This window comes from Trachemys scripta, unplaced genomic scaffold, assembly GCF_013100865.1.
Source record: "Trachemys scripta elegans isolate TJP31775 unplaced genomic scaffold, CAS_Tse_1.0 scaffold_31, whole genome shotgun sequence".
Lineage (NCBI taxonomy): Eukaryota > Metazoa > Chordata > Testudines > Emydidae > Trachemys > Trachemys scripta.
This window is the reverse complement of record NW_023260517.1, coordinates 258939-271379: the sequence shown is the minus strand read 5'-3', so window position 1 is coordinate 271379 and position 12441 is coordinate 258939. Positions and strand designations below refer to the sequence as shown.

The window sequence follows — 12441 nt, the reverse complement described above, 5'->3', positions numbered from 1 at the left end:
GGAAAAGCAGCATTACTTGCCACATAACCTCAGCTGTGCATAACACAACACTATCTGTGATGTTGCACCCCATAATGTATTATAGAAATATGCTTATGAGTATAAATATGACATGACTGGAACATGTTTTATGCTACATATGCCATGTTGTTACATATCTTTGCAAAGGTCATGTTCTACTGAATGTATTCATCTTATTCATGTGATCATTTTAATATCTGAAGTTGTAAGCGTTGGCTCTATGCTTGTAATTAAAGTGTTTGCTGTAGGAAGCACCTAAGGCAGATTTGGTCAACATTGTGTGAAGGGGTTATTCAAGTAATTGGGAGTCCTTGGCTAACAGTGGACCTTGAGAGATGCCAATCCACATCTGAGCTTTCCTGGAAACATTCAAACTAACATGTAAACAATGGCGTTGGCCTGTAAAGAACTGAGTCATGCATGGACATGTGACTTGCCCATGTGACTCCAAAACTCCATCTTGTAGCTGTGAGTCTGCACAGAAGAACACAAGGGGTTTCCACCCACAAGAGAAAGACTAAATAAGGCCTGGGAAACCCCTCCATTTTGTCTTCAGCAGGCTCAAGAGATAGCCTCTCCACCCCAGAGAGATACCTGAAAGACACTGGAACAAAGGACAGTAACTACAGGGGAGTGAGTGATTTCTGGACCCAGAATAGGAAGGAGTCTAGTCTGTCAAAGAAGCTTACTGGAACATCTCTGAGGGTGAGATTTACCTGCATTTAGTTTCCTACTGAGCTTAGACTTGCATGTTTTTGTTTTATTTTTCTTGGTAATTTACTTTGTTCTGTCTGTTATTACTTGGAATCACTTAAATCCTACTTTTCAAATTTAATAAAATCACTTTTTACTTATGAATTAACCCAGAGCAAGTATTAATACCTGGCGGAGCAAACAGCTGTGCATATCTCTATATCAGTGTTATAGCGGGCAAACAATTTATGAGTTTACTCTGTACATGCTTTATACAGAGTAAAACAGATTTATTTGGGGTTTGGATCCCATTGGGATCTGGGTATCCAGGTGTCGGAGACAGGAACACTTCTTAAGCTGTTTTCAGTTAAGCCTGCAGCTTTTGGGGGACGTGGTTCGGACCTGGGTCTGGGTTTGTAGCAGACCAGTGTGTCTGGCTCAACAAAGCAAGGGACTGAAGTTTCAAGCTGCCAGGGAAAATGGGCTTAGCGGTAGTCCCAGCACATCAGGTGGCAGTCCCAAAGTGGTTTCTGTGACCCAGCCCGTCACACCATCCACAGCCTTAGAAACTCTGACATTATAATAAAAAAGACTGACAAAGGAGGTGCTGTTGTTATCATGAATAGGTTGGAGTATGAACAAGAGGCTGCTAGACAACTCTCTCACACCACATTCTACAGGCCATTACCCTCTGACCCCACTGAGGATTAACAAAAGAAACTGCACCATCTGCTCAAGAAACGCCCTGAATAAGCACAGGAACAAATCTACACACACACACCCCTAAGCACCGACCAGGGGTATTCTATCTGCTATCCAAGATCCTGGGAATAAACCTGGGAATCCTGGATGCCCCATCATCTCGGGCATTGGCACCCTGACAGCAGGATTGTCTGGCTATGTAGACTCTCTCCTCAGACCCTATGCTACCGGCACTCCCAGCTATCTTCAAGACACCACTGACTTCCTGAGGAAACTACAATCCATTGGTGATCTTCCAGAAAACACCATCCTAGCAACTATGGATGTAGAAGCCCTCTGCACCAACATTCCACACAAAAATGGACTGCAAGCTCTCAGGAACAGTATCCCCGATAATGTCATAGCAAACCTGGTGTCTGAACTTTGTGACTTTGTCCTCACCCACAACTATTTCACATTTGGGGACAATGTATACCTTCAAGTCAGCGGCACTGCTTCCTCAGCTCTCATCCTCTAGTGCCCCTCCTGTACTTGTGCTACATGGATGACATCTTCATCATCTGGACCCCTGGAAAGGAGGAAATCGACCAGGATTTCAATCATTTCCACCCCACCATCACCCTCAGCCTGGACCAGTCCACACAAGAGATCCACTTCCTGGACACTACACTGCAATTAAGTGATGGTCACATAAACACCACCCTATACTGGAAACCTACCGACCTCTATACTTACCTATATGCCTCCAGCTTTCATCCAGACCACATCACATGATCCATTGTCTATAGCCAAGCTCTAAAATACAACCACATTTGCTCCAATCCCTTAGACGGAGACAAACACCTACAGGATCTCTATCAAGCATTCTTAAAAATACAGTACCCACCTGGTGAAGTGAAGAAACAGATTGACAGAGCCAGAAGGGTACCCAGAAGTCACCTACCACAGCACAAGCCCAACAAAGTAAGTAACAGAACGCCACTAGCTGTCATCTTCAGCCCCCAACTAAAAACTCTTCAGCACATCATCAAGGATCTACAACCTATCCTGGAGGATGATCCCGCACTCTTACAGACCTAGGGAGACAGGTCAGTCCTCTCTTAAAGACAGCCTCCCAACCTGAAGCAAATACTCACCAGCCACACCATGGAACAGAAACAGTAACCCTGGAACCAATCCCTGCAACAAACCCCGTTTCCAACCCTGTCAGCATATCTATTCAAGGGACACCATCATAGGACCTAACCACATCAGCCACACCATCAAGGGCGTGTTCACCTGCACATCTACCAATGTGATATATGCCATCACCTGCCAGCAATGCCCCTCTGCCATGCACATTGGCCAAATCGGACAGTCTCTATGCAAAAGAATAAAGGGACACGAATCAGACATCAAGAATTGTAACATTCAAAAACCAGTAGGAGAACACTTCAATCTCCCTGCTCACTCAATAACAGATCTTAAAGTGGCAATTCTTCAACAAAAAACTTCAAGAACAGACTTCAACGAGAAACTGCAGAACTGGAATTAATTTGAAAACTTGACACCATCAAATTAGACCTGAATAAAGACTGGGAGTGGTTTGGTTCAAAACAAAAAGTAATTTTCGCTCTGTTGATACTCACCTCTTCTTGTCAACTGTTGGGAATGGGCCACATCCACCCTGATTGAATTGGCCTTGTTAGCACTGACCCCCCACTTGGTAAGGCAACTGCCATCTTTTCATGTGCTGTATATTTATACCTCCCTACTGTATTTTTCACTCCATGCATCTGATGAAGTGGGTTATAGCACACGAAAGCTTATGCCCAAATAGATGTGTTGGTCTCTAAGGTGCCACAAGGACTCCTCGTTGTTTTTGCAGACTAACCCGGCTACCCCTCTGAAACCTTTTCCAAAAGAGTTAATCCCTACTGCACAATTAATTATCAATTGCAAAAGGCGGGCATTACCAGGCAGTGAAGTGAAATCTCATTAATTTGCACTCAATATTCGCTAAATGGAGGGAGTTTTGTTTTGCTACATTTGGGCATCATTTTTTTCAGTTTTATCTGTTTGTCCATCTATTGGTCCCTCATCACACAAACATCGAAGTATCCGGGAATATTGTAGATACTTTCTTGGTTTCACCTTTAAACCTGCTTCATCTTTTTTCTTTACTGAATCTGGATGCCTTATAATACTGCCAAAGAGTCCAACTTTCTCACGTTTAAGGAACAGCCAATCCCTGTATGGTGTGGTAAGGAAGGAGATCTTAGTAGTACCTTATTTTAAAAGACTAGGCTATTTTACATGGTTTGCCTACAGGATTTGGCTGCTAAAACATTAAGGTGATGGGGAACATTATAAAAATGGTGATAGATGGGTGGATGGGTGGATAGATAACGGGACGGGTAGGATAAACCAGTGGAGGTTTCACGTGACAGGGAAACTCACAGCGTGACATAAAACACATTGACCTCAACATGAGTCCGTCCTTTGACTTAAGCTGTCTCGGGCTCAGACCCTGAATTCGGATTTTCGAAGGGGCCTGAGGGAGTTAGGTGCCTTAATGTCGTTGAACTGCGTCTTTCTCTAGATTTCTTTAGAACTCACCCCGCTTAAATGTTCTCTTTCTCCTTTCTGGCTTCTTACCTTCTCCTCTCCCCGGCCCCGCGACTTGTCTCCCTCCCCACGAACACACACTAGCTACCAGCCTCGGAGTAGGGGATTTATTGTACGGGAGCCTCCCCTGGCTGTCCCACTGTGTCTCTCCGAGCACAGTAATACACCGCTGAGTCTGCGAGCCGCACCCTGCGCAGGGAGAAGATGCTGTTTTCTTTACCCCTGGAGATGTGCAAGGTTCCCTCTGGGTTGGGGCTGTGAGCGGTTCCACTGAATCCAGTCACTATAAATTCGGGTCCTCGGTTCGGAAACTGCCGGTACCAGAGTATATTATCAGTGCTGGCTGAGGGGTGAGAGCAGGTGAGGTTCAGTTCAGCTCCCTCCAAAGCTTCTGCGGAGCGCGGCTGCCGGATCTCGGCTCTGCCCGGGGCGCCTAGGAGAGAAAACGCAGCAGCGAATTATTTTAGTGGGCATGAAATTTCCAGTGTTTTTTATGTCGCCAAACCCCATCCTTTCCCTGTGCCTGCCAGGGGTGGTTAGAAGAGCGCAGAAGGGAGAACGCGGAAGGGGAGAGAGAGATCGGAAAATGTGTGATGATCCTGACCTGAAACAAAAACCAGCACAAGCGCCGAGCCCAGCATTGGTACCATGGTCACAGGGGAATCTCGGTGTCTCTGCTCCTCCCCGGGATCAGCCCCTGGTCTCGCTGCCTTGCCCTGCGCAAACGGGAGAGAGGGAAGCGTTGCCCGTTTCCGAGAGCAGGGAGGGCTAAATAACAGGCCAAGATGCTACTGTCGGAGCTGGAGGTGTGAGGGACTCGGGGAGAGGCGCATAAACACGTTTCTCCCTCTCTCTCTTTGAGCTGCCTTTCATCTGAGCCTCCAAAACTGCGTCTGTCAGGAGGCGGGCTCGGGCTCGGGATGGGGGCAGGGGACCTCGGTCGAATTAATGAAAAGCCAGGTGAAGCAGTAGACCGAGGTGTCATTATGTCCATATCGGGACCAGGTTTGCTTGTACGGCAGCGACCCCTGGCGGTGATGGATGGAGAGATAGCTCTGGGGATGGATAGATAAGAACGGCCGTACTGGGCCAGACCAAAGGTCCATCTAGCCCAGTATCCTGTCTTCCGACAGTGGACAGTGCCAGGTGCCCCAGAGGGAATGAACAGAACAGGGAACCATCAACTGATCCATCCCCTGTCGCCCATTCCCAGCTTCTGACAAACAGAGGCTAGGGACACCATCGCTTCCCATCCTGGCTAATAGCCTTTGATGGACCTATCCTCCATGAATTTATCTAGTTCTTTTTTTAACCCTATTATAGTCTTGACCTTCACAACATCCTATGGCAAAGGATGAGGGGGGCGCTGTGTGAAGTGCTTGGAAGGGTTTATTTACTTCCATGGTTTTACCCTTCCCTTTACTGTTCTTCTTAATTCCCCCTGAAAGAGACTTTCTTAGAAGTTTTCCAAAGTACCACTTCTCACCAATCGCACGTGTAAATAATTAGGCACAACGAGATAGTTAGGGCCCAATTTACAAAAAAAAAAACAAAAAAAAAAAACACTTTTTATTTTTGTTCTCCCTGGTCGCCCCTCTCCCCCAGCACCCACTGAAGCGTTCCTCACCATCTGCTCACACCAGAAGGGAGCAGCCGCTGGATGTCCCACTGTGACCCTCCGAGCACAGAAATACACCGCAGCGTCTCCCCGCCTCACACGGCTCAGGGCCAGGGGGCTGGGCTCTCTCTCGGCGGAGATGTGCAGGGCTCCCGCCGGCTCGGGGCTCTTAGTGGTTTCCTTGTAACCGGTAACTGCAAACTGGGGTTCCGGGTCCGGGAGCTGCCGGTACCAGACTGTGCTGTCACTCGCCTCAGTGGAGGGCTGGGAGCAGGTCAGCACAGTCGCTAACACGGGGGCTGTTGAAGTCTTCCCGTGTCCGCGATGTGTATGTGTCGAAATGTAAAAGCCACGCTCCACTGTGAAACATTTGCACGGTGCCTGCAGGGAGGGGGCTGCCCTTTTTCTCTCGCCAGCCCCCGAGACAGTCAGAGAGACGGGAGCTCTGAGCGTTTCCTTTCAGCGACAACCCAAAGGTAGAGAACAAAGACATGCGATGATGCCTTGCCTGCCGCTCCTGTCTCTCTCTGCTGGTAACCGCCAGCTGTGACAGGTTCCCTCCCGCCTCGACGGTGCAAATCGCCGATTATCAGGCGTTCAGGCCACTACAGCCAAATCTCACTAATTTACTTGCAACTAGCGCCAAACAGTGGGCAGTTATTCAAACGAATGAGTTTGGGGTAACTCGGCCAATAAACCAGCTCCCCCAGCAGCACTACTGCCAAAGGAGGATGTTGCTGTCTGTCTGTCTGTGGGTCGATGTTTCTCTCCTCGGCACTTAAATATTCCTCCACCCCAAAGTGCCAGTTTCCCTGTAGACTAGGAACTTTCCCCTGATGATCCCGGTAGAGTTTGTGTGTGAGGTTCTTTTACTTTATTGGTGTTACGCTCATTTTGTTTCATGCTATTCCGTATAATGTCTACAAAAAGGTGAAGCCCTGGATTGGATCAAGCCGGTGAAGCCCAGAACTAGCCGGTGACCAGAGAGATCTGATCCAAGTTCTGTGTTGGCGCCATCCCGCTGCTACGCACAGACCCTGAGGTTTTTGCGCAGCTCCCCGGCCGCTCCGTGTCACTGTGCTGCTCGCGGCGCAGTAATAGGTCCCGGAGTCGCTCAGTTCGCTGGATGGTTTCCACAGGTGGAAAGATTTGTTCTTTTTATCGTGGGTGGCATCGAACCCTTTTCTGATCCCTTCATCCGAGTCCTCCCGTCCAACATCCCTCAGGAACAGTGTGAGGGCCTGGCTGGGGAACTGCACGTACCAGAGGGGATAAGGAGTGACAGAAAATTGATAGGTACAATTCAGACGCACAGGTTCCCCTTGGGAGATGGTAATGCTGCCTTCAGTTTGGGTCACTGAGTCTGCTCCATAGATGCTCTCTGTGGGGGGAACAGAGCAGAACAGACACACTCAGATAGAACAGAACCAAGCGGAGCTGAGACACTCCGAGACAACATCCATGTAACAGATACCAACAACACAGCGAAAACATGACCGATAAACACAGATAGAGTAGAAACGTGGTAGATTCACTAAAAGACATAACAGAAATCCAAAGTCTGCACGGAGAGACCATGCGAACATAAATGGATACAATCAGATACAACAGCAACATCATATTTAGACACGGATATGATAGAGAATATTGACACTCAGAGACAACAGAAACACAACACATGCAATCAGATATAATAGATACATTATAGTTATGCTCAGATATAATAAAGGGTATAAACAGTATAAACATAACAGTTACAATCTGATATGGCACCTCGTGATATTAGGCATTGAAAGAAAGTAGATGATGAAGGCAGGATGAAGACATGGTTCGATAGAATGTAGCAAAGCTGAGAACTAAAACGTTACCCACTTAGAATAGCTGTGACTATAACAGCGGAGAGCCAAGTTGGAGCCATCCTTGGGTTAACGATTCTTTAAGTAAACATCTCTAATTTCCTAATCCCGCAAGAATTAATTTGTCTCCGTCCGTGTCTACTCGCTCCCGTTTAGGGAAGGCAAGAATTCTATCCTATAAAAGGTGTCTGAACAATTAATGTTGTTTTTCTGAGCAGGAGCTGCCTGAACAGCATGAACCTAACTGCACAGGAGTGATTCTCTCTGCTTTGTAAATCTCTATGCTTCTCTATGCTACTGTCAGAAATGGGAACGCCTGAAAGGCAAAGGGGGCAGGTTGATGTCAGGGGCGGGCAGAGAGCAGGGGACAGGAGAAGGCTGTTACTTGTATTATATATCTAGCACCACATCGGCCCCAAGCGGCAAAATGTGATCACAAATCGGAAATGATTGCAGCAGATAGTCTTACAACTTTGCCTGTAAATCAGCCTTTCTTACAGAAAGAGTGAGCATAAAACAGTGACTCACTCTCTATCTGTTCATCCATATATACTGGGCAGGTGAAGATTTCTCAACTGCTCAGTACCAGTTTTTCCCTTTAGAACAGAAACTTCTCCGCTGTGATCATGGCAGAGTTCGTTTGTTTATTGTTTAGTTTTAGTGATATTGAACTGTCTGGTTGCACTTTCCTTTCAGAATGGGGCGGGGGAGGGGCAGCTTTCACCAGAGTTGCTAATGAGAGGGTGGATGTGTTCTGGTCTTCTTTTATTTTAATGGCTGATTCATGACATTCACCATCTTTTATGAGATGGTTAAATTCCGGATTAGGGCAATAATGGAAAACACAGAGACCTAAGGAGTGTGTGAGAGATTTCTGTTTTAAATTCAGTGTTTGCAGAATTCCCCCTTCTGCTCCCGAGCCGCCCGCAGACCCCGGTGTCCGCCTCCCTCATGCTCCGCACAGACCCTGCGCGGTTTTTGCGCAGCTCCCCGGCCGCTCGGTGTCACTGTGTCGCTCGCGGCGCAGTAATAGGTCGCGGAGTCGCTCAGTTCGCTGGACGGTTTCCACAGGTGGAAGGTTTTGTTCTTTTTATCGTGGGTGGCATCGAACCCTTTTCTGATCCCTTCATCCGAGGCCTCCCGTCCCAGGTCCCTCAGGAGGAGCCTGGGGGGCTGGTTGGTGAACTGCACGTACCAGAAGGGGTAAACAGTAACACTGGCAGAAAATTGATAGGTGCAGTTCAGACGCACCGGGTCCCATTGGGAGATCATAATGGTGCCGTCAGTTTGGGTCACTGAGTCTGCTCCATAGATGCCTTCTGTGGGGGGAACAGAGCAGAAAACAGACACACTCAGATAGAACAGAACCGGAGCTGAGACACTCCGAGAAAACACGATAAACAGATACAATAGAAGCGTAGTCGTTTCACTAAAAAACAAACAAAGAAACAGAAATCCAAAGTCTGCACGGAGAAACTATGCAAACATAAATGGATTAAATCAGATACAACAGCAACATCATATTTAGACTCGGATATAATAGAGAATATTGACAGTCAGAGACAAAATAAACACAACACATGCAGTCAGATATAATAGATACGTTATAGTTATGCTCAGATATAATAGAGATCATTGACATTCTGTAGACGGCATAAGCATATTAGATACAATAGGAGCTGAGCACTTTGTGATCTTAGGCACTCAAACAAAATAAAGTCTGAAGACAGGATACAGACATGGCTAGATAGAATGTAACGAAGATGAGAACTAGAACGTTACTCACTTAGAAAAGCTAAGACTGTAACAGCCGAGAGCCAAATTGCAGACATTTTTGGCTTAATGATTCTTTGACTAAACACAGCTAATTTCATAACCCCGCAAGAATTGATTTGTCTTCGTGCCTAGCAGCTCCAGTTTCAGGAAGGCAAAAATTCTGGCCTTAAAAATGTGCCTTAAAATGAATATTGTATCTCTCAGCAGGAGCTGTTAGAATAACATAAACCCAATTTCACAGGAGTGATTTTCTCTGCTCTGTAAATCCTCATCAGTGGTACCGTCAGAAAGAGGAGAGTCTGAAAGGCAAAGGGGGCTAGACTGGCGCCAGGGGCGGGCAGAGAGCAGGGGACAGAAGAACCGATTGTTACTAGTATTACTGTATTTATCTAGTACCACAGCGCCCCCAAGTGGCAAAATGTGATCACAGACTGGAAATGGTGGCTGCAGGTTTTCTCAAACCTTTGCCAGTAAACGAGCCTTTCTCACAGAGAGAGTATTTCACTGATACAGGAGGTGAGGGTGGCCTTGTAAAGATAGTTTGTGTTTCTTAAAAGTGTTCCAAAGTACCACCTCTCACTAGGCGAGCGTGTAAATAACTAGGTGCACAGAGACGTTTTTGTAAATTTGGCCCTAAATGTTTTATTCCTCTGTTTTTGTTCTCCCTGGTCGCCCCTCTCCCCCGCACCCACAGACGTGTACCCTATCTTCCGCTCCCAACACACACACACACACACACACACACCCCGGGGCGTGAGATACTTAGGTAAGAGAATCCAGCACCAACCTGCCATATGAACAAAGTGCTCCCTAGCTACAATGAAAAGGCTCCAGTCTTGCACTATACAAAATATGGTGGCTAGTTTGAGTAGCCACACACGTCTCAAACATATACTCTAGGGCAGGGATAGGCAACCTATGGTACACGTGCCGAAGGCGGCATGTGAGCTGATTTTCAATGGCACTCACACTGCCCGGGTCCTGGCCACCGGTCCGGGGGGCTCTGCATTTTAATTTAATTTTAAATTAAGCTTCTTAAACATTTTAAAAACCTTATTTGCTTTACGTACAACAATAGTTTAGTTATATATGATAGTCTTATAGAAAGAAACCTTCTGAAAATGTTAAAATATATTATTGGCACGTGAAACCTTAAATTAGAGTGAATAAATGAAGACTCGGCACACCCCTTCTGAAAGGTTGCCGACCCCTGCTCTAGGGGCATATTATATTATAAATAACATCGAGCCCTAACCCGCCGCAACTTTTTCAATGTCCTTCATGGGCACACGGGTTAACATTTTGTTCAGGCATTAACAATTTCTTCCTTGGAATCTCTTTAGGCCGGTCTCTATAACCTTTCCACAAATACACACACAAAAGGGAACAATTATTCCCTGGGATTCTTCTTCCTTGGGATTATCCCAGATAATTGAGGCGAGCAATAGTGTACATAAGGGGGGTGTGGGCGTGTTGCTTTCACAAAAGTGCAACACAATTTGCTTGTTTCTTTTTTTTTTCTTTTTTCTTTTTATGTCAGTGAATTCTACAGCTAAAAGCAAGAACTTTATTTTTGCAGGTCTAGGTTTTTGTTATGCAATTTGATGTCAAGCACAGCAAAGACCTTTTGCTGGACATATATGAAAGCAAACTGGCATTTTAAAGAAACCTTTCCCCGCCTTTAATGTATCATGAACTTCTCTTTTTGAAGAAAGAGAAATACTAAGACAAGGTAGAAAAATGTGAAGGAAAAAACAGAAAGGAAAAGACACACTTGACTGATAAGCACTTTTAGATATCCAGATTTTTTTTTACTAGGTTTCACTCTGAATACCCTGTGACATGACTGTAACCCCCTTTTTCTTCATTCCCCCCTGTATCCATTTCTGAGATCTATGTCATTTGACCTATGTTTTAATCTCTCTTTGTCTGTATGCTTGTATGGAATTTTCTGTTTTTGAAGCTTCTCTGTTCCAAAATTGCCACCTTTAAGTCTGTTACTGAGTGACCAGAGAGGTTGAAGTGTTCTCCTACTGGTTTTTTGAATGCTATGATTCTTGATGTCAGATTCGTGTCCATTTATTCTTTTGTGTAGAGACTGTCCAGTTTGGCCAATGTACATGGTAGAGGGGCATTGCTGGCACATGATGGCATATATCACATTCGTAGATGTGCAGGTGAACGAGCTCCTGATGTTGTGGCTGATGTGATTAGGTCCTATGATGATGTCACTTGAATAGATATGTGGAAAGAGCTGGCATCGGGCAACAAAGCATCCTTGCAACAAAGCCCGATGCCAACTCTATCAGAGGAAAGCCGACCTCTATTTTCTGAGGGCTGAACGAATCCGGGAACGCTGCTTCCCCTCCGAATTAAATTGTGACTCTTGGCGTCAAGCATCAAATCTCCCTATGCTTGGTTGGTAGCTGCTTTTCCACTGAGCTGCTAAAAAGTCTGGCAGGGCCCGGGAGGGGGGCCGGGGGGCGGCGTGCGGCGTGGGGAGGAGATGGAGAGAGAACCAGATGTCTAGAAACACCAGAAAGTGTCTCATTTCTGGAGCTTTCCTGTCGGTGCGGCAGCGCCCTCTGTCGGGCTCTTGTGTGAGCTGCACAGGGATACGGCGGAGCAGAAGCTCTGGCTTCCATAGAGGAGTCGCGGTTTCTAATAAAGGAAGGGGAGTGGGGGGAGGGGCTAGGTTAGTTGTGTTTGTTTATTGTTGCTATTGAAACGCGGATGATCTTACAGCGTTGAAGCCAGAGATATTTTGCATTCGGATCCCTGAAGGGACCATGTTTTCCTACTGGAAATGTTTACTAATGAACTTTTATTTAGAAAGTATCCCGTAGGAAAAAAGGGAAAGAAAATGAATGCGTATCTCGGATTTGTTGTAATCTAGTCACCACAATAAACACATATGGAGTGACTCCGGATTTACGCTGCTATTCACACAGCTGTCCCAGGATCTGCAGATCTGGGTTCCAGTCCCCAGCGCATTATGATATGGCCCCATCGACTCCACTGGAGCTCTGCCCATTTATAACAGCTGAGGAATTAGTCCCCTTGGCTACCATGGATTTACACTGCTTTTCACCCCCCGGGGAACTGCCCCGGCATCTCCTCCGCCAAGCTGCCTGTCAGAGACTGAGGGTTTTTGCCCTGAGCCCAGCT

General features: G+C 46.4%; 1 gene segment (V, D, J or C); it reads right to left on the bottom strand.

The window, feature by feature from the left end:
* Positions 1-4019: 4019 nt before the first annotated feature.
* On the bottom strand, positions 4020-4817 carry LOC117870541. The segment is given in 2 exon segments: positions 4020-4456; positions 4628-4817. Coding segments are annotated over 2 exon segments (372 nt in total).
* Positions 4818-12441: the final 7624 nt, after the last annotated feature.